This window comes from Pseudonaja textilis, chromosome 2 (genome assembly GCF_049901715.1).
Source record: "Pseudonaja textilis isolate UNSWEBS1 chromosome 2, rPseTex1.2, whole genome shotgun sequence".
Lineage (NCBI taxonomy): Eukaryota > Metazoa > Chordata > Lepidosauria > Squamata > Elapidae > Pseudonaja > Pseudonaja textilis.
In genome coordinates, this window is record NC_141991.1 from 48,567,094 (window position 1) to 48,590,223 (window position 23,130).

Genomic DNA, 23,130 nt, shown 5'->3' on the forward strand with positions numbered 1-23,130 from the left:
TTGCTAGCCCAAACTATATTTTCAATTATTTTTTTTAATTCTTTAAAAAAAACTATTCTTCCATGTTACAGATAAAAAAATATGCATATATTTTAAAAATTGGGGGTTATTTTATCTGGGCTGTACTAATACTTCACATGATCTTGATAGTATTTCTCTATTGATGCAACCTAAGAATGCATTTTGTTTTTTGCAGCACGCGGCTGGCTCATACGTAATTAGTTGTCCACTAGGCCTCCTGGATTCTTATCACAGTTACATACTATTGTTAAACCAGATAACACCTATATCTTTGCATTTGGTTTTTCTTGCCTAAATGTAAAACCTTATTTTTCTTGCCACTGAATATTTTCAAAATATTTTCACATAGAAGTTTCTTCACAGTCCTCATCCTTCATCACAAATTACTAGTCAGGCAAATAATGTTTTGTTATCCAGAGTCTTGTGAAAAACAGTGACATTATAGTTATAAGCCTCTCAGAGTCTCTTCAAGGCGAGATGGGCAGAAAACAAATTTAATAAAATATAAATAAGGAGAAACAACAGTCATGGTTTGGAATGCATGAGGAATCTAAGAGGCATTTTTCTAGAGTCCTAGAATCCTATTCATTATCAATATTTTAGAATATAACAATCTGAGAGTAGAATCTCTTACAGATATGCAGAATTAAATCAGCATATATATATCTTAGAGTTCAGGAATCTTATTTTTTCTGGAATCAGTGTGATTATAGTTGATATGCATGAATTCCATTTGCACAACACATGGCAGCAGCATTCTCAGGTGTGAAAAGCTATAGTCCTTATTTAGCGGCCACAATTGAGACCAGCAACTTGGTTCTTGAGCGAAGCAAATCCTAAATGAAATGGTGTCTGTACTGATCTTACTTCAGCTTTCCTTTGCTTTACAGACCTATGAAGATTGTAAATGAAAAGATTGGTCGTCAAATTATGTTTTTCATCACTGTCGTAACTATACAGTCGCTACACAAAGTAGTCAATAAATGAGGAGTACCTATACTGACTTCTGGGATAGTGAAGAGTTTACTGTGAGCAATAGACAAGTGATGTTATACTGGCATATAATTACTGGCCCAATTGAAGCTTCTAGGTAGTTTTCAAGGCTATACTATGGTATCCGTTACAGCAGTCAAGGTGTGTGATGACTAAGTGATTGTCTAAAATTCACCTTATCTAGAAAAGTGCTATACATTTTATATATAATCTGATAATCAGAATTTTTTTCTCCTTTGTAGATCTTTATTGGTAGGCATGTATTTACAGATAAACAAGCTGGCTGCCAAAATGAAAACAGCTCCTTATCAACCACAGGCCGTGTAACAAAACCAAAGCTATACAGGGGAATAAACCCAGTAGTCTTTGCAGTTGCCCACTCGTTCTCCATATCTATCATGACAATGCTGTGACAAGACCTAATAATGGAATTCATTGCATTAGAGTTTCATGTTTCAAGTTTCATGCTGCTAATATGAGATAGATAGCAGATAGTTACTAATACTAACGAAGTTACAAATAAAGGAGAATATTTGTAGCTTTTATGAGAGGTCCTTGGTGCTCTCTGAGCTTGCTTGTTTTCTTTCATTACCCAAACTAGGTAACATCAGCTAGTGTATCAGTGTAGCACTGATGATGGGTAATAGTTTGGGTAATGAAACATCTGTAAGAAAACAAGCAAGTTAAGAAAGCACCAAGGATCCCTCAGCAATAATGTAACCAATCAGTTCTACACATACACACACAAAAAATGGGCTAATTCTGGCATCTGAAATGACAATTTTCAAAAACATTTGGAGAAGCCTGCACCTTCAGAACCATCAGTTACTGAGTTGCACATGTACTCATCATCACATCAGATGAGTAACTATGTTTCTGCAGGGCTCCTGCTCACAGAATGATAGAAGACATGAGTAGGAAGATGAGGCATTTCTTCTTGCAAGCCACAGCCTTTCAGAAAAGTGTAGATTTCTGGGCTTCCGGTTTGAGTTTCTTCGGTGACAGACTGAAATCTGCGATTGTGCACAGTTTCGATCTGTGCTCACCGCTGGAGTGCCCTGAGCTGGCTGGTTTCAGGGCTAAGCCACCCCGTAGAGTGGTGAAGAGGGGGGAGATTGCCAGCCGGGTCGAGGAGAGTTGCATCTCTCCTCCCCAGCTGGCAATTACTCCCTTTCCCGAAGGCGGTTGCACCGGTGGTCAGAAATGACCACCTCAAAGAATTCGACTGGAAAAGAATGTGCAGATAGAAGATAAGAAGAGAAAGTTTTGGCTGACCAGGTCGAACTGAAAAAGCAACAATATAAGGTACCCTGGAATTTGAATTATAAAGAACAACATTGTTCCCAAAGAAGATTTTGAAGCGGCAAATGAGAGAGGGAAGGGAAAGGATTTGGGTTTTTTTCTTCCCTATATTGACAACTAAGAGATTTAAGCAAGAAACTGGCAAAAATCCACTTTGACATTACACAGGTATTTAAGCTGAAAATAAAATGTCAAAGGGTTAATAAAGATTTCTGATTATCAAAAACCTTTAAAAGAAGGAAAAAAACAAAAGGGTGGGATCTGGAAAAATGGAGGAGACCACCTGGAAGTGAAAGGGATTAGCAGTGAAACTTTAACAAGATTCCTAAAAGATACATTTTAACTGAAACTTTGTAACAAGATAAGAGAACCCCAGGAAGAGAAAGTGGAAAAAAGAAGCAAGAAAAAACAGCTTTGGATGATTTGGATTACTTGGTGATTTTTGAATATTTGGCTATCAGATCTAAAGGATTAAAATTAATCGGGTGGTTGTTTAAATGTTTTTAAAATGGTATCATTCTTGGAAGAATTGAGAATGGAACTTAAAGAAACAGAAAGAAGATGCACAAGAAAGAAGAGGTTCTTTTGGCTTCGTATTTCAATTTTTAGAAATTGAGATCCTGAACTATGAGAAACAACAAGAAATGCCTGTAGAACAAGAAGAGTGGGACAAAGAAGAAGCCATTTTCAATGACCAAGTATTTCTATGTGGGGAAAAGAAAGGAAAGGGGGAAAGAGAGTGAAAAATGTAAGATCTGAAAAAACAACCCCCAAAAGGAATAGTTTGAAAAGTAATTACAACATTAGGAAGAAACAGAAGAGAGGATTACAGAAGAGAGAATCAGAATTAGAGAGAGAAGGGGTCAAAAAGGGAAGGGAGAAGAAGAGTGGGAAGAGGGAAAGGAAAAGAAATTATAAAGGACAGAAACAGGACATAGAGAAACAGAGAAAACATACAAGGATTAAGGGTATAAGCCTATTTAGAAGACACAGAGATAATGGGTGAAAACTTAATTGAAAGGGGGATTCTGCAAGGGTACATAAGATGGTATTGTTATATTAGAAATAGAAATGAACTTTGAAAATATGAAACAAGTGTGATTAAAATGATAGATAAAATACTCATTGTAATGTAATGGAATGTTTAATAAATAAATGAAATAGAATGAGAGAATGAAATTAGAAAAGGAGGGGAACATTTTAATTATTATAAATGTGTTATAAAAATTTAAGTGAAGAGGAATATGAAAGAAACATGAAAAAATTATGGAAATATTATAAGTGTTCCTAGAAGTATGATACCCTATTGAAAAGAAATGTTAAAGATTTCAAAGATTATAACTAACATTAATGATAGAGCTGAATTGGAATAGAATAAGTATTTTATTTATTATTGTTATATATATATTTTCTCTTTAAGAACTTAGTACATATTTTAAGAATGTACCAAGCAGAATTTGACTGGAAGTTATGTGTTATATTGAATGTTATAGTTGTAATGGCATAAATTGAAGTTTAAATAAGAGTTGAATGGATAAAAATTAAAAGATACAAAGGTGTCATATTCTAATTAGTAACTACAGGGAAAAAATTTGTTTAATGAGAAAAGAAAATATGAAATTGAAACAGGACAGACAAAAATATAAATATAATGACTAGAAAGATATTGAAACTTAGAAAAAGATATATATAATTGAATTTAGAAAGGAGTGAGATTAAAAGTAAGATTGAGAAAACTAAGGGAAGGGAAAAATTATTGAGAAAATGTTAAAATAGTAATAAGATATGGAATAGAACACAAAGATGAATATGAAATTGAATTTGTGTCTGTATGGAGAAGTGATAACCCGGTACCATGCTATTCTCAAAAATTTTTTTACTTGTATTATGTTTTGTGAAAACCCAAATAATTTTTTATTAAAAAAAGAAAAGTGTAGATTTCTATTGTAGCTCTTTTTAGTCTTCTCATTTGAAAGCTTATCAAGAAAGGAGAGAGCAACCCTCAATAAAAAAGAAAGAAAGCCCAACTTTGTTTTTATATTTCCCCACATCCAGCCACAGATGCGTAAGTATATGTGTGTGTGTGTGTGTGTGTGTGTGTATGCGTGTCTCTGTTAGTCTTTGTTGACAACTGTGGCTGCTTGTTTTTGCTGTAATAGAACTATGTGAAATGTTAGTGCTACTTTATAATGCTTTGATAAGCCCACATGTAGAATACTGCATCCAGTTTTGGTCACTACAATATAAAAAAGATATTGAGACTCTGGAAAGAATGCAGAGAAGAGCCACAATGATGATTAAGAGACTGGAGGCTAAAGTTATGAAGAATGGTTGCTGTAATTTGTGTATGTCTAGTTAAGTGAAAAGATGGGCTGGGGTGACATGATAACAACATTCCAATATTTGAAGGGCTGCCACAAAGAAGAGGGAGTCAAGCTATTCTCCAAAGCAGGGTAGGAGGGTAGGAGAAGAAGCAATGGGTGGAAACTCATCAAGGAGAGAAGCAACCTAGAACTAAGAAGAAATTTCATGACAGGACAATCAGTGGAATGACTTGCCTCTAAAAGTTGTGGGTGCTCCAACACTGATGATTTTAAAGAGATTGGACAGCCATTTGACTGAAATGGTGTAGGGCCTCCTGCTTAAGCAGAGGGTTGGACTAGAAGACCTCCAAGGTCTCTTTCAACTCTATTATTTTGTTATTCTGAATGATATTCGCATCTATTCCTGGAATAATTTTTTGAAAGTATCTGTCCTTTCTACAGTTATACACTAGAGGGTGGTGGATTTCTTTCTTTTGCCATTTCCTAACCTATTCATACTTTAGGTGAGTTGTGGCTTTTATGTAATGACAAGACTCTTGTAAGACTGAATATTCTTAAGCCCCAAACAATTGTGTTTGGACTGATTAAGTGCCATCAACCAGTTTTTGATCCTAGCAACCACATAGATTTTCTCCCCAAGGACCTGTCTTTTCAGGTCTTCTAACATTGCACCTGTGGCCAGTGTAACTGAGTCCATCCACCTGACTGCTGGTATCTTCTTCTTCCATTCCCTTCCACCTTTCTCAGCATCAGAGCCTTTTCCAGATATCTGGATCATCACATAATGCATCCAAAAATAGGATAATTTGAGCCTGATCATTTATGCTTTGAGTGAGAACTCTGGATTGATTTGACTGATGAGCCATTTGCTTGGATGGATTTTTTTGAAGGGGGGGGGCTGTCTATGGTATTCTCAGAAGTCTACAACACCAACATTCAAAGGGATCAATAGCAATAGCACTTAGACTTATATATACCGCTTTATACTGCTTTGCAACCCTCTCTAAGCAGTTTTACAGAGTCAGCCTATTGCCCCCAACAATCTGGGTCCTCATTTTACCCACCTCGGAAGGCTCGAAGGCTGAGACAACCTTGAGCCTGGTGAGATTCGAACTGCCAAATTGCAGGCAGCCGGCAGTCAGCAGAAGTAGCCTGCAGTACTGCAATCTAACCATTGTGCCACTATGGCTTTTTTCCTATCATTGCTTTTCCTATCTTGCTACTTCAACTCTGTGGAACTTTTGCTTCCACAGAATATCTCAGGGACTATCACGAGGAGTACTATTCTTATCATTGTAGATATGGAGACATCATATTTGAAATTCCTTTTCTCAGGCCTTTATGGCTGCTGTACAGTACCAAATATTAGTCTGCAGAATATTTCTTGACAGCTTGTTCCTTTACTGTTGATGGTTGATCCTAGAAGGCAGAAGCTACACTACTGTACTACATTCATTGCCAATTTTAAGGGTGGTTATTCTATCTGCTGTCCTTTTTTTCCCTATCTGTTGTCCTAGTTCGCCCTTTTTATCTTTAGTTTTAGTTCTGGAGCTTGCACGTTTTTTGCTTTTTTGGCTATCAGGGCAGTGTAATCAGCATAATACAGTTTATTGATGTCCCTTCCTCCAATTTTAAAATCAGAAATATCAATTCAACTTCACTTAATAGGCATTCCGTGCAGGTAGTCTGTGCTTAATTAGCATAACTGGCCCAAGGATTTCTGTTGCTAAGTGAAGGGGTCATTAGGTTAAACATCACATGACCACATCACTTAGTGATGGCAGTTCTGGTAGTCTCAGCTGAGGTAGTTAGGCCAGGACCATGCCACCGTTAGGCAAGGGCCTCACACTTCTCCTGCTTGCTTTGCTCATCTCCACTTCAACTTTAAAACTTAACAAATAGTTTATTTATATCTCTTGTCATAACAGATACTAATCAATGGAGACTATAGGAGGCAGAAACTGAGGAGCAACCTTGACAAAATTATCAAAATACAACATTTCCAGTAAAAATATATTTATTTTGTGTGTAGACAGACCACAAAACATAAGTTTTGTTAATGTTAAATTCCAAACAAACAAACAAGGAAAAGGGGGATATCTATTCAAAGCATAAGAAACAGTATTGCATAAAATGTAAGAGTCAAATAAAGACATATATGCTGATAAAACAGTTAGGACACTGACGATATATCTGAACATTGTGGATTCTGGCCTGTTTGTTGGCCTGAATATTGAACAGACTGGCTTAATGTTTCAGGGCAGGTTATGTAACTCAGAATTCTCTAACACCTTGCAGTGTTAGAGAATGGTGGCATGGTCCATCTCACGACATCTGCTTCTGGAAACAGTTGCTGCATTTTAATATTCACAGAACTGACCTGTACACACATTTAATTCATGTTAATAGGATTCCCACCCCCAAAACCTTTCTCAAACCAGACCTCTCTTTATCTTTTGAGTTCAACTCCTGCTTCCCCCACCAGAAACAATGACTTCATAATTCATACATACTTTGTTTCTTACAATTTTGCAATAAAAGTACCACTTCCTGTGTCCTATGCATTGTCTCAGTAAATTGTAATCAAGTCTACTAAAATCAAGCAATTTTAGTGAAAGAAGAAGCACAGGTCTTCCCAAAGGTGCTTTTTCAAGAGGGCAACTGAACCAGTTCTGAAGAAGCTTCTTGGATGAGAAGCAAAACGTCTTCAAAGAAAAACCAGAAAGTCCAGTTGCCTCTTGAAAAAGCACCTCTGGAACAACCATGACCTGGATGACTGAGAATCTCCACAGACAACAAGAGGTCTTGTTTACCTTGTTTACCAGTATTGCTAACCTTGATTTATGCTGATTGTCCAGGATCTTAAATTAATCACAGGTCTTTAATTTTCTTATTGTTTGCTATCTGATCCTTCTATCAGGAAATATTAGGAATACTTCATGCAAAGCATGTGGGCTAAAACTCCTTTCTCTATATTAAGGCATCCAGGCATGACCAAAGAAATTCAAAGTATGAAAAACTTACTTTCTAAGACCTGATATTAAAACACCAGTCCAAGAAGGAAGGAACAAACAAACAAACAAACATGTAAGAGACACGTTCTGCCTTTCCTTGTTGATTAGGACCATCACAAAGGCAAAAACATGCTGTAAATGCTCAATTTTCTCACCAAATCCAGTGGCAGATAGAATAGAAAATCCTTATCCCACGAGCAGGGATAGCAACAAATTCCAGTACCTGAGAGGGATGCTTTTTTGATGCATGAAATATTTTCTCAGGAGAACTAGAAGAATCAGTGCTCAAAAATCCAGAACAAAGTTTCTCGGACACAATCAGTTCTCAGTTCCTCCAAAGTTGAGTCTCCAGGAAAAGGCATGTCCAACTTCCAGTTTTTAAGCATTCACACTTGTAATGGTTCACTTCTCTGGATTTGTAATGGTGATGAGTCATACCTCATTAGCAACATAGTTTAAAACGTCATCTTGAAGATGTAAGCCTGTTTTCTGCTCACTGGATTACATGTTAGTGTTGTAGTCAACCTACAAAGATTGAGCATCTCATATTAGCTGTACATATATATCATGGAAGGAGTGCTACATCTGTACATGTCTATGAGACAAAACACCAAGGAAAAACTATCCAAGATAGAAATCTTCTCTTTTTATATCCTCCTTTCCACGGAAGATCATTTTTCTAATTCTAAAGACAAAATACCTTGACATAATTTTTAACTGAACTGCTATGGAGGTGAACATATAGTAATCCCCCCAATACCCAAAGAGAAATCAAAGCACTCCTTAGAAGAGCTCAGTTTGTAGCCCTGCTTTACAGGGTAGTTTGAGATGGCTTATCTCATCCAATCTAGTGAGTTCGTTACAAGAGTCATTTAACCTGGTCTATATATTAGCCAGTCTGGTGTAGTGTAGTTTTCTATACTACCCAGAGTCCACTGGAGTTGAGCAATCAATAAGTTTAAATAAATAAATAAAAATAATAAATGGTTAAGGCACTAGAACTGGGAGACTGTGAGTTCTAGTCCCAGCTTAAACACAAAGCCAGTTGGGTGGCTTCAGGTTAGTCACTCAATCTCAGCCCTAAGAAAAAGGAAATACAAAATTTTCACTTCTGAATATTTTGCCAAGAAAACTGCAGGATCCGATCCAGGCAGTTTTCAAGAATTAACACTAACTCAAAGGCATATGCACACATTCACACAACTAGGCCTACCTTGATGCAATAAGTTTTTAAATATTATTTTCATCTAAATTAAATGGGGAAGATAAATCATGATTTGGCATGGAGAGGGCGAATCATCTTAGCACATGAATCATGGTTTTCCCTTTGCAAGGCTGTAAAAGAGTTAGTATAAATCCTACAGTTTAGAGGAGGAGGAGGAGGAGGAGAGAAGGAGGAGGAGGAGGAGGAGGAGAAGGAGAAGGAGGAAGGAGAAGGAGAAGAAGAAGAAGAAGAAGAAGAAGAAGAAGAAGAAGAAGAAGAAGAAGAAGAAGAAGAAGAAGAAGAAGAAGAAGAAGAAGAAGAAGAAGAAGAAGAAGAAGAAGAAGAAGAAGAAGAAGAAGAAGAAGAAGAAGAAGAAGAAGAAGAAGAAGAAGAAGAAGAAGAAGAAGAAGACTGATCTGGCATGGAAATACAATGAGATTATCAAGGAAAATGAATATTTTAGCCCTGCTGTTTCAAGAGATATGCCTAGTAGCAAAATAGCACCAAGGCAGTCTACAAAACCTGCATGATCTGTGTGAGGGGTAGATTTTTCTAAGTTATGAAGAAAAAGACTAACTGCTTACAGTGTCAGTGTGTGGCATGCTCTTTTCTCGGTTCCTGGCGATATAAGTAATTGCATCATGCACTGATGCAAAAAGGTGGCTCTTGGTTATGGTTTCATTGAAAAAATTGCCTCTTTCCAGCTGGGTAATGACAGTGCCTGCAGAGAGAAGAACAGTAAATTGCCTGACAGGGGCACCTCTACTATTTGTGGTGGGAGCACTAGTGATAGATCCAGTCAGTGTTACATCTCATTTAGTCCAATAAATCTGGACTAAAGCAAGACTGGGGAAAGCTATCTTCCTGTTTTAATAAGGCCAGGCAAGAACATTTATTTTGCAAATTTCCTTCTTGTTTTTCTCACTAGAAGGTCTGTTCAAGACCAGGAACTTTTACACCCCCTATAACTTTGTACTCTCTTTCCTTGATCAAAATGACTTCCAGTTGTTACTCCATACTGCATACTGTATGCCTCCCTGAATCTGGTTGTGTTGAACTACCACCCTCATATTTCCAGCTAGAGTTGCACAATACAACCAAAGGTCACAATCTGGGAGAGGCAATGCTACTAGCCTGGTGGGTGGTATGCTATGGGGAGACTTGTTTAAACTTTTGCTTTAACAGAAATTTCCACAGAGGTTGAGTTATACTCCAGAAAAAGGTTGACTTTTCCCAGGCTATCCTCATGGGACTCTTAAATAATTCCAAACTATGATATATGTATGTCCTAGTTTTTAGTCAGATTGTATCTGGGCTGCAAAGGTATAGATTAATACTTAAAGGCAACAAATAATTTTTTTGTCTCTTTACTGCCACTTAATGGCTTCCTGTATTTGCAGCTCTGACCCTGCTGGTCTGGCCTTTTGCTGAAACCCATACAGGTAGTCCTTGATTTAAGACTGTAATTGAGCCAGACAGTTATGGTCGCAAGTCTTGACAATTGTAAAGTAGATCATCACATGGCTGTACCCAATTTTACAACCTTGTTTGTGGTGGTCATTAAGCAAATGCGGAGGTTGTTAAGTTAATGTCACCGTTGCTGAGTGAACCCATTGTATGCCACTGGCCAATTTCTGCTGGAAACCGGAAGCAAACACTGGCAAAACCATCCTAAATCATGGCCATGTGACTGTGGGGTACTGCAAAGGGCCGTAAGTGCAGGCTGGTTGCTGAGTACTCAAAATCTGATCATGTAACCCCAGGGAGAGAGCTGATATAGGAACTCTGAAATCAGGTTGTAAGTAGCTTTGGGGGAGGGGGGTGTCCATGGTAACTTCTGTCACTAAATGGCCATTAGTAAATCAATGCTGAAGCTCCTAAATGCCAATGAGTCAGACCTGGATGGAAAAATGAGGGCCTGGAGCCAAAAGCAGAACGTGATTCAAGGTACACCTACTCTCAAGGTAATAAACTTCCTTGCTCTTTCTTACCATGGCAACCAGCAAGAAACACATCCACTTCAATCTCCTGGAAATCTTTAAATATCTGCAGAAGGCAACAAAGCAGAAACAGCAGAGTTGAAATACAGGTGTAAATATGTGTGTTTGGACAGCTGGCCAATTTTGGCTAGGTCAGGAAACTGCTCATGGAGTTTTCCTTTAAGGTAGTACGATCCAGAGGTTTTGCAGCTGGACTTCCCCTGAGAGCACACTAAAGGGAGTTAAACTCCATCGCAATGGGAAGGTGCAGAGTTGAAAAGGATTTACTAGAAAGTTATTTCAATGAGTCATATCTCCCCCTCCATTTGTTCTTTCAATCCTTTTCAGTTTAGTGAAGTGGCCCTGAGCAATCTGCCACAGGAAAGAGCCTTATTTCTGAAAAGCTGGGGAAATAAATCTTGGCATTTTGAGTTCCTTCCAACCATTTCAATTACAGCGCACATACACGTGCTGGGGAGAAGCGACCAAAGCAGAGAAATTGATTTAAGCAGTCAGGAGGAGGCAGGAGAGGTCAGAATTTGCAGTGAACTCAAAAACCCCTTCAGTCCAGAACCCAGCTGGAGAACCTGATCAACTTTAGCATTTTGTACATATGACTAATACATATAGATGTTACGTTCAGTTTCTTCCCTCCAACAAACAGGAACTTGGAACAAATGTGGAATTTTTGTCTGATTCTCAGGAAGGAAAGAAAGCAGCGAAATCTACACTTCATGTGGGCAATGCAGTGGTGTATTAACCATCAAGCAGACTAAGCACGTGCTTAGGACACCAGGCCCAAAGGGGGCACCAAAAAGTTGAGAACATGGCTTTGTTTGTACAATATGTACAAAGGAGGGGGAAGCACCAAGATTTGTCAGTGCTTAGGGCACCAGTGAGCCTTAATCTGCCATTGGGGCAGTGGCATTTATTCCTTGCACCTCCCTCCTTCAAGGTCTGTTGATCTTTCTTCCCAAATGGGGCACAGCCATACACCTGAAAGCTCTCCTCATCCTTACATTTTTTAAGGTCTTTACGGAGACAGTGTCCACAAAGGTGACAGAACTGAAGTCCAGAATGAGTGAGTGGATAGAAGGCTTTTCCAGCCCCAGACCATTTAAACTGGGTTTGCCACATGATTGTGGCTGGTGGTGATTTGGAGGGTTCCAAGCCATCACATTTCCATTGCTTTCAGTACCGGTTATGCCTTCCTCTGTTTCCTGCAAGGAAGGAGAAGCAGAGTTGATTACTTGGAGAGATTCTCCAGGGGTTGTCTTTACTCTTAAGAGTATGTGTGGCGTGTGAGAGGTATGGACTGAGTTCTGCTGGAAACGTGGACAGGTCATAATCATATGTTGGGTTCTCACACCTTAACTTAGAACCCAGAAAAATGTTCGGAACATCAGAGGATTCAGATGCTAGCTTTTTGAGGCAATGAACAAGGACATAGGGGGTATGCAAATTTCCCTAGGGAAAAAATATATATGAATAAACTGGATCTTCTTCTTGTATTTATCTTAATAGTGGTTGTATCACGTTGAAAGTACTATCATGACAACTTACTAGCCTGGTAAACAACATCTCACTACTTTTTAGTATTTGAGAGCAATAAAGTATCTGTGTGTGCATGTACCTGCGTATGTGTTTGTGAGCGCATGATCATGTGTATATGTGTGAGCACAGTGGTACAACATCTCAGAATTGCATTGTTTTGTCAGAATGCATCTGTCAAATGTCCAAAAAGAATATTTAGTGAAATGTATTGTGAACAGATTATATAGCTATAAGTATTACATTGCTAACTGCACAAATAATACTGTGTGTGATCAGGCACTGCTGAGAATAATGAATATTAGGTCCATACAAATCAGTGAGAAATCCATTTGTGGGAAGGGATAATGTGGATCAGCTGAATATTGGTACTGTAATTAAAAAGTTGCCTTGTATTGGTAAACATAAGTATGATTTCATCAGGTGCATCTCTATCAGTTGAATGGATAGCTCTGCCTCTTTCATCTCTACCTACAGATGTCCCTCTCAACTCCAGTTTTTGATCTGAAATCTCAGATCCTGGAAAACTTTGGTGGAGAAAGCATCACTTGTAAATCCATCTTGACATAGGAAGCTCAGCAAAGACTTACCACTTTTGTTGCATGGTTATTGAACATTTAATCTCTACTTTGCTAGGTTTTGAAGCTAAAGGTGCTCATTTACATAGAAATGCAAACATACAGTATACAAATGGGTTTAATCAGGTATAGTAATGTTCTAAATGCCTAGGCAATGTTGCCTGCACGTTCTCTTTTTAAAATGATTGTACACGGTACAGTACTTGTGACTTTGCATCCATCTCCACATCCTCAAATCCAGGGTTGTTTTCTCCAGATTTTTTAGCAGTTTTCTGTTACCAAAAACAAGAGGAAAACATATATCACAATGTTCACAGAACTATGTCTTCATATGACATTTTAAGAAACATAGAATTAATTTTGAATCAAGGAAAAAAAATCACAAAAGTTATGACAACGGTATGTTGGTGCCATGCTATGCTACGGTAGCTTAGTGCACAAGCCACAGTTAAAACAAATGAGAGTTCAGTACAGTATGTGAACAAATAATGGTGTATATTCAAAGCTGAATAAAGACTTTGTTTTTCTCTATATAAACTGTTGATGTGGAACTAATAGGGATATTGATTTTGGCTAAACCTGACTCTTGGGATTTTTGCTCTGTGTTGCGTCAATAAAACAGAGAGTTGTAGACCTGCGGGGCTCTGAGAATAAGAGTTTTCAATATCATATATGAAAATATGGTAATACAACAGTCCAGCCAGCCAGCCTGCCAGACCTCTTTATCCATGTCTATTTGTAAATAATGGGGATGCAGTATACAAAATGTTTGAAAGGCTGCAGATTAGTGAAGGTTAGTTTGATCTCTTTCTTCCTTTTTTGATTATCTACAGATAAACCAGATCCAGGTGTCTGTGTGGAAAATATTCTGCTTGGAATTTAGAAGAAAAAAAAACACTAGTCAGAAAATGTACCTTGGCTTCTTTTTTGTCTTTCTTTTGCTTCCTCTTCAGAGCTTTCATCTTCTTTTCAATGAGATGACACACATCAATGCCACACTATATAAATAAAAAAGACAAGTACTTATATCACAGGAAGTAATGGACAGCTGCCAGTTTTCTGGTGCATGATGGGCTGTGGTCAAAAAGTCAAGATGGCAGACACAATGGTAAGATTGAAACTCGGCCTGTTTTTGCATATCATCAATATCATCAATTTGATATGCATCAATGCATATCAAATCCAGGCAGAGCTTTGATTGTATTGTTACGTTTCCCATCTTGACTTTTTTTAAATCATATCCTGCAGGTATTCTTGGAAGACACCAAGATCCATTTTACTCATTTTCACTTCACCAGGCTTCTTAACAGAAGTTTTGTATGATGGGGTTTACACACTGAGAAGGCTCCATTCAGGGTTTAAGTAAATTGATATTTGAAATAATCTGATGGATTGATATCTGGTAAGAAAACTTTCACTAAAGAGAAAGCTATATATGTCAGGTAAGTTCATGATTAGATTATGCCACTATAGGGTCTGCTTAGCTGTGAGGACAGCCTAGAAACAGAATTTATTTCAAAACAGAAGATAGGAGCTATTAATTGGCACCAGTCATTGATTAAGAAGACTGTTGATATGTGATAAAGACCTTTATTGATTTTTGGTCAATTTCTGAATATAATTCAGGGAGCTGCTATTTACTTACACAGCTGTGACTCAGTGGTGGGATTCAATTTTTTTTACTACTGGTTATGTGGGCGTGGCTTGGTGGGCGTGGTGTGGCTTGGTGGGCGTGGTTTGGTGGGCATGGCAGTTTTCTGATAATGATATGGAAGGAGCTTGCCATTTACTTCCTTTTTTCTTTTTTACTTCCCAGTTATAGTATCATAAATTGTGATATTTAGAAAGTATTTTTGGAGATCATTTTGTCCAACCTCCTGCCCAGTGCAGGAATCAATTATTGCAGCATCCCCCTAAGCTGGCCATCTCATCACTTTTAAAATCCGTAGCAAAAGACAGTCTACTGCCTCTCAAGCGGTGGTGGGATTCAAATTATTTTACTACCGGTTTTGTGGGCGTGGCTTGATGGGCATGGCAGGGGAAGGATACTGTAAAATCTCCATTCCTATCCTACCCTCCTAACCTGCTTTCCAGCTCCATTCTGCTGTGCAGGGCAACCAAAGAAGACCCAGCTGATCAGCCAGGACTTGGGAGGCGGAGAATAGATGAGGATGGGGCCAGTCAGAGGCGGCATTTGCCAGTTCTCCGAATTACTCAAAATTTCCACTACCGGTTCTCCAGAACTGGTCAGAACCTGCTGAAAACCACCTCTGCTGTAGGTGATTGGGGAGTGGATTGGAAATGACTTTTCTCTTGTCCGCTTGTTATCATTCACAAAGCTTTTTCTCAGAGGCTGTTCTCAGGCTGTCTGGGAATATGGCAAAAGGATTTGGGAATGGGAAGAAGGTTTCTGAGGAGGATGACTGCCTTCAAAACTTTCATTGGCAGTTCATGCATGAGGCAAAAACCTATTTGTTTCCCCCAGCTTTTGGCATCTCACACAGTCCACTCATTCACCAGTACTATTTTATTCCTTATCATCAGTTATGTACCACCTTGGAAATTCTAAATTAGAAGATGACACACCAAGGTTTACAATAAGCTGTAAACAGGGAAAGTAAACTCAGAATTTAATCAGAACATTGAGACAGTTGGGCAAATTGAAGTTCCTATAAATTTTTCCTAGTCTGCATCATCAATTAAAAACATATTTTACTCCAAGGGAGGAAATGTACATACATACATACATACACACACACACACACACACACACACACACACACACCCTCGGGAAAATGTATAGCAATTTTGATATGCCTGAAAGTGGATTTTGATAAGAAATGCAGGTTGACCCTTGACCTGCTTTTAATGTTGTTGCTTTAATTCAGAGCCTTTCATCGTTTCGTAGCATAGTTGGAATAAAAATGCACGAAGCGAAGCATTTGATCCTGTTGATTTCAGGTCAGTGAATTAAATGTACCACAAGGGCACTCCCACACGAGGGTTGAAAGAGTATGTCTCTGGATTCCTTCTCAGTGGAATACAACCCAAAGTTACTTGACAGGTCATAGATTGCCATGAATGAGCAACCAAGCAAATACAAGAGCAAACTCTTAAGTTTTCTCACCTTTTTTTTAAGGGCCTCTGCATACAGTTCAGCATTAGCAAAATAGATGGTAGCAGAGGAGTGGAAAATTTTCACACCTGGTATTTCCTTAGCCTGTGGGATAAAAAAGGAACCCAAATGTTAGGAAAAGAACATTATTATAGGGCTAGTATTCAAAGACCAGAATAAACAGAGCTTGATCAGGAACTCCATCGATTTATTTTCAAAACAAGACAAAACCCAGAACATCAGGATATGTGTAAAATAGGATCTAAAGATGGTGGGAGTCTGATCCAATCCAGACATGATAGTTCCGGGCCTGATCAGGCCATTATAATTTAGAATATTTTTAATTTTTTCCACAATAAGAAAGAAAAGACTGACAGGAGACCAGCTTCCACAAAAGAAGCAGAAATGCTGGGCAATAAGATTGCTCTTGATTGTAAGCGTAGCAGTTTTACTGATCATTCTCTGTTGTTTTGCTGGGCACATAATTTCTCAGAGTTCACAGGCAGGCAGTGTCAGCTGTGTCATTTAAACCTACCATAATAACTATAATTCTTGGCTAGAGGAGGTTTCGCAGAGGATTAACAAGCACAATATGGACTCTGCCCCTGCAGGGATTGGGGCCTAATTGTGCCTTCACGGTGGTGATCTGCATTTGTGGATCAGCTTGCCCATTCCGAACTACAATACTTCTTCCCTGGTGGGTTTCATAGGACTGTAAAAACTTGACTATTCAATAGTATAGGAGATATTATTTAGTCTTACTCCCAGTTATTTATTATAATAATATTGCAGTAAGATAAGCAGGAATTAACTCCAGAGGAACAATCAAGTGGAAAACAATACCTTAATCAAGGAACAACCAAAGAGAAAACCACATTTTCATCAAAACTGGCAGAGCAAGCCACTGCATATAAATGGAGAGTAAACTCCACAGTCAGTAGTACTGATGATGTTACCTACTCAGGTAATGAAATGTCTGCAAGCAAATAACCAAGTTCAGAGAGCACCAAGTACTCCACAATATTATGTGCTGTGTTGCCTGTTTTTAAAAGAAATGATCTTTAATGCATTGCCTTGTAAGTTGCTCAGAGCCAGTCTGGAAAGAGTGGCATAGAAAGTTTAGTAGTAAATATCCTTTTTCTATACAGTTCCCGACAACTATCTCTTTTAATCATTTTCATGATATACTTACTTTATGATACTCAGCAATGTCTTTGTAAATTCCTGTGGTGGACACTTGCCCCAAAATGGAATAATAAGGCCTTAGGAAAGGAATAAAAGAGAAAAAGGATTAGCAAACGGTTTGACCTGCTCTCATAATAGGTCATTTTGACATTTATATCTGGAATTCACATGGAAAAAGAAGCTGCTTGCTTTATATAGTTATATGTCAAGGTTTCTTTACCAGATTTTGTATTAATTGTTTATAGAAGTAATTTTAGATAAATCATTTTGTCAGTGAACATGCCAGCCAAGTATGATGACTCTTTTGAATGTTACCCATGATCAGGGGTGAGATTCTACCACTTCACACCTATTCGCTCTATAGAACCAGTTGTTAACATCCTAAGCAGTTTGGAGAACCGGTTGTTAGAAGAAATTACTGGCCTAATCCTGTAAGGAAGGCAGGAAGGAAACATTCTGGTGTTGCTTACAGAAACTGCCTCTCCATTAACCCTTATTACATTCTTTGCAGGACTAGACTTCCTGTCTCAGGAACTTCTTTGGAGTTGTTTTCCCCTCCTTTGCTAGTACTTTGCTTATGTGGAGTGACCATTCAAAGTTACAATGGCACTGAAAAAAGTGACTTGTGACCATTTTTCACACTTACGACTGTTGCAGCATCCCCACAATCGTGAGAAGCCAGGCGAGGAGATGCATGCCTTGATGTGAGTGATATTGAGTTGGCCACGCCCAGCCAATAACATGACCACCAAGCCATGTCCACCCAGTCACATGCCCACCAAGCCATGCCTACCACCTAAGCCACGCCCACAGAACTAGTTGTTTAAAAATTTGAATCCCACCCTGCCCATAATACTGAGAGATTGCATTAATGAAAAAAGATGTAACACAACCCTTTAAGTATTTATACTCTGATTATGAAGAAAGAATGGTTTATATGCCTTAAGTCTGTTCAGCTAGCACAGATTAGATTAAACATATAGATTTAGCATATAGTTACCAGTAAATACTAAATCCCAATACTTTGGTTGCATATATAAATATAAGGTGCTTTTCTTGGTTCATTGTAATAACAGAGTTTTGATTTAATTATATATACAGTATGTACTGAAATTTGCAGTTCCATCAGTAGTGAATTGGAGTCTGTCTTCTGCTAAATACTGCTGAACTTCACCTTCCAGCACCTCCGGCAGAATGGCCAATGGTGATGGATCTGGGAAGTGTAATTCAGTAACTTTAAGGGACCACAGTTCCCATGTTTACCTTTGGCTAACACACTCTGCTAATTTACACACACACACACACACACATACACAGAGAGAGAGATTACTTGCTTACTTAGCATTGTTCTGCCTCTCAGTTTCTTAATATTATCTTATCTTAGAACAAATCAAACTGAATCTTTTGAAATGGGGCAGAATATAAATGCCTTATATTGCTGTATTATAAAAGTCTAGTAGAAAGCAATTCCCAAATCTATTCCTCCCATTATCTTGCTGCCTAGTGTAATACTCACATCTGAGTCCGGAAGATGACAGTGAAGAGTGAAAATGTCACAGCTGCTGCCAGTCCCAAGTCAAGATTCAAGAGTAGTGTAGCGATAAAAGTTACAAGCCAGATAAGCTGGAGGAATGAGAACGAGAGAATAACAACAATACTGAAGGCATCACTGGAATTGCCATTTAGTTTTAGAAGAGGGAGACATTTCAGTAGTTATTATTTTTGACTTATGTTAGCAAATATGAATTGGTGCAGAATGGAATCCCATTGCAGCTGGCCAGTGGTCCTGCCTAACCTTTTTGACCCAAAGGTACTTTTTCAAGAGCAACTGGACTTTCTGGAAGTCTTGAAAAAACATCTTTGGGACAACCATGACTTAGATGACTGAAAATCTCTATAGACAAGTAATCTGGTTGAGGTATCTAAAAAGATGAAAACAATTGGTTTTATATCAGGTAGGCTACTGATGGTGCAGAGATGCTTTTAATTAACTTTATAGGACATTGTTATTGTTCCATTGTATCTTAGCTATGGGATACATAAATATGAAGACAATTGTTTCATTGTAATTTATTTGAATTTGTGAGCTGCCCAGAATTATTGAGATTTGAGTAGTATACAAATTTAATTCTCCTCCTCCTCCTCCTCCTCCTCCTCCTCCTCCTCCTCCTCCTCCTCCTCCTCCTCCTCCTCCTCCATCATCATCATCATCATCATCATCATCATCATCATCATCATCATCATCATCATCACCTTCCAAAGTACGGAACACATCCAGTCTCCTTGCCTTTGGGAATCTATGTGTAACAGCCTCAAATCTATGGAAGTGAGTGGTCTACAATTTATATCTGAATGTCCTTTAAGTATGACATGGTTTTAATCTTTGCACAGAGAAAAAAAGCTGGCATGTCTTGGGAAATAGTTCTAGTATATCATTTTTCTAAGCATGTTTGTCCAAGGTCTGCATTATCATTATGGGTAAGTGGCCTCCCAAACTATAGGATGAAATGTATGTGCCACATGGCATTTTTTGCTGCATTCTAGAAACAGCAGCATTAGTCTTAGATATAATGCAACACTATATCTGAACACTCTCACTTGTAACAATGTTGGGTGGTGGTGGTGGTGGTGGTGGAAGAAATAAGTTTTTATTTGCTATTTTATTTCTTTATCTGCTTGTTTTTATAATGTGGTTGAAAATTAGCACACTTTTACTGGAATTTCCCCCCACCACCACCTTACATAATACTGTTATTCTTTGCTGTTTCTGAGTGTGAGAACTGCTGTTGGAAGAATTATCCTTCTGGGTTCAGTTCCAAGTGCGGAAAAAGACACTGGAAACATGAAGGCTGTTTGGAAGGTTTAATGGTAGATAGGACACATGGCCTGGAGCTCCAGAGTGAAAAGGAAGGATGATCACATGCTTCAAGGTGAAGGAAGAGATTAAAAAAAAGACTGAGGTGCTGAGAGTGCCTGGGTTTTATAACCTTTGTTGGGATTTCAATTGGAGCTTGTATTCTGATTGGTTGTCAGGCTCCCATGGGGCTATGCAGAGGCAACTCTGTAGGCTGTCCTGAGTTCCAGGCTTGGTTGAACCTTGCTGGATGATGATGATGCACTGAAAAGGGCTTTTGGCAATTGCTATAGCTTTACCTGGAGATCTTTGTTATGTAAAGTATTCTAGCCCAGGCCTTAATGGCCCACCCATTAACAGAGGTGGGGGTGAGCTTCTGCTTCTGAGATGAGTTTCTGCTCTTGAGTTTCTCCTCTTTTTAGGAGAAATATTCTGCCTGTTTAATATTTCCTAGGATATTTCAATTTTCCAGGAGACGGGTGGTGCTAACTTCCTACACTGCATCATACATCCCTGTTGCGTGCATAACCTAAATTAGCTCCTTGTACAAAGCAGAATTTATGGCCATCCATCAGTCTCTTTCTGCCCTCGGATTCCTCTTGAAGTCTTCTCCTACTTACCAGGTCGATAAAATTAGATCTCCAAAGTACAGGAATACATTTGAACTGCTTGAACATGCCTTTCAAGTTGACAATAACAATGGCAGCTAGGACGGCCTAAAAGAAAATGGCAAAGATACTATTTTATAATATCTAGAGTAGGAAGTTTCAATTCAAGTAATGGGTAAGAATGGAAGAGTCTTCCGATAAAAATAAATCTTTTCTGGAGTAATACAAACCTCACAAAGTCATCTTGATATTATCACTGTATTTGTAGAATATTTCCTTCAATATTCACTGTATCTCAATGATATTTACTTATTTTTTAAAAAGAACAGTCTAATTTTTGAACATACTTTGGGTAGTTCGTGGAAAAGCTCTCCAATCTTCAAAATGGTTGCCAGGATGATGAGAGAGGAGATGACTGTAGCCATCTGCAAAATAGAAAACAGGAAACGACTGACTGCAAAGCAGGCTGCGCAATGCAAGAAAATAACCCCAAATTTCACTTTCCTCCAGTTTCAGCTTGTTATCAGGTTTTGAAGACAGCAGATGGTAGCACTTGGCTGACTTTAGGCCCCAAAAACTAAGCAGGATCAGGCCTGGTTATTACATGGATGGGAGATGACAGAAAGTCTTAGAACTATGAAAAGAGAAAAAAGAACCTGGGTAATGACCGATTGGTCAGTCTGATACTGATATTGAGCAAAACTGTGGAACAGATTATTAGACAGTTTGTGAGGATTCAGAAGACAATGTCTTGCTTGACAGTGCCTGTTTATCAAGAACAAGTCATGCCCATCCAATGTGATTTCCCTTTTTCACAGAGACCAATTTAGGAGATTGACGTGGAATAATGTATTTTGATGTCAGCAAAGTGTCTGACTTCCATGAGCAGGGGTGTCAAACTCAATTTCATTGTGGGCCGCATCAGGGTTGTGTTTGACCTTGAAGGGTGGGTGTGGTGGGCATGGCCAGCTCAATATCACTCGCTCTGTTTTCGACTGTGATGGCCTCCTGCAGCCTTCTGCCAGCGAAAATGGAGCCTTTGGTGGTGGTGGTGGTGGTGGTGTACAGCGCACAGCCCTCCCTCTGTTTTTGCTAGCAGAGGCATTGTGGGCTGGTCCATTGCTGATTCTAGGGTGGCCTCACAGGCTAGATCTAAGCACGCCGGGGGCCGTATCTGGCCTGTGGGCCTTGAGTTTTGACACCCCCACCCATGAGATTCTAGTAAAGCAGGCTGTAATACTACTATTAGAGGAATATAGAGGTGACTGAAAAAAGATAGCTGATAAGAATATGTCAATGATTTTTTAAATCAAACTAGATACATGAAAGTTTCAAGTAATGAACTACAGGCTTCATTTTAGGCCTAGTGCTGACCCGTATATTTAAAAATGAGTTGTACGAAGAGCTTAAAAAAGATTGTAAAATTTGTAGAAGATGCAAAAATGGAGAGAATAAAAAAGAACTCCTTCAGAGATTATGTGGGTGATCCTTAACAAGCTGGTCAGAAAGATGATTATCAGCACAGCTGATAACGAAGTGTTACATTCTGGTGGAAAATGTCTTGGGGATAAATATAGGATAGGGGCCCCACACTTGGCAATGCTACACAAGAGATTATCTGAATGCATCACAGTCTGAATATAAACAAAAAGTGTGATGTAGCTGCAAACAGACAGACAGACAAACAGACAGACAGACAGACACACACACACACACACACACACACACCAATATTAGGCTGCATCACTGAATTGTGAAAATGTGGAGAAATCAATCATCTCTACTCCCTTTTGGGTAGAATATAAACTAGAATATTTTGGATGGGATATTGGCATCTCCATTGAGAATGTTGCATCCCATTCTGGGTATTACATTTTAGGAGTTATATTGAAACTGAAGTGAGTCTAAAGGAGAGCAACCGTGATGGTCAAGGTTTCGGAAGGAACAATGTATGAGGAATGGTTGGAGGCAATGGATGTATTGAATTTGGAGAAGAGAAGACAGCAAGAGGAGTTCAAGTATCAGAAGAGTTGTCATGTAGAATATAGGGAAGAAATGTTCAGAGATGTTTCTTAAGAGAAGAGAAAAAAGAATAAGTTTAAAATGTGATTTAGTTCGACATCAGGGAAAACTCCTAACACTAAGAGCCAACAGTGGAAGAGACTGACTTGAGAGCAGGGGTGGTATTCAGCAGGTTCTGACCAGTTCTGGAGAACCGGTAGCGGAAATGTTGAGTAGTTCGGAGAACCAGCAAATCCCACCTCTGACTGGAGATTTTACAGTATCCTTCCCCTGCCATGCCCATCAAGCCACGCCCACAAAACCGGTAGTAAAATAATTTGAATCCCACCACTGCTTGAGAGGCAGTAGACAGTCTTTTGCTACGGATTTTAAAAGTGATG

General features: G+C 38.7%; 1 protein-coding gene across 1 annotated transcript in view; it reads right to left on the bottom strand.

Annotated features, from left to right (window-relative positions):
- Positions 1–6,639: 6,639 nt before the first annotated feature.
- CELSR3 (cadherin EGF LAG seven-pass G-type receptor 3) overlaps positions 6,640–23,130 on the bottom strand; it is a 139,038-nt gene continuing 122,547 nt past the window's right edge. Inside the window, exons 48-58 of the mRNA XM_087923159.1 lie at positions 21,076–21,153; positions 20,741–20,836; positions 18,783–18,889; positions 17,274–17,343; positions 16,094–16,186; positions 13,881–13,964; positions 13,170–13,238; positions 11,857–12,057; positions 10,850–10,904; positions 9,443–9,579; positions 6,640–8,179 (exon numbers count right to left, since the gene is read on the bottom strand). Of these exons, the coding sequence (XP_087779285.1) occupies positions 8,156–8,179; positions 9,443–9,579; positions 10,850–10,904; positions 11,857–12,057; positions 13,170–13,238; positions 13,881–13,964; positions 16,094–16,186; positions 17,274–17,343; positions 18,783–18,889; positions 20,741–20,836; positions 21,076–21,153 (1,014 nt within the window). The 3' untranslated portion in view covers positions 6,640–8,155. The remainder of the gene's footprint in view (positions 8,180–9,442; positions 9,580–10,849; positions 10,905–11,856; positions 12,058–13,169; positions 13,239–13,880; positions 13,965–16,093; positions 16,187–17,273; positions 17,344–18,782; positions 18,890–20,740; positions 20,837–21,075; positions 21,154–23,130) is intronic.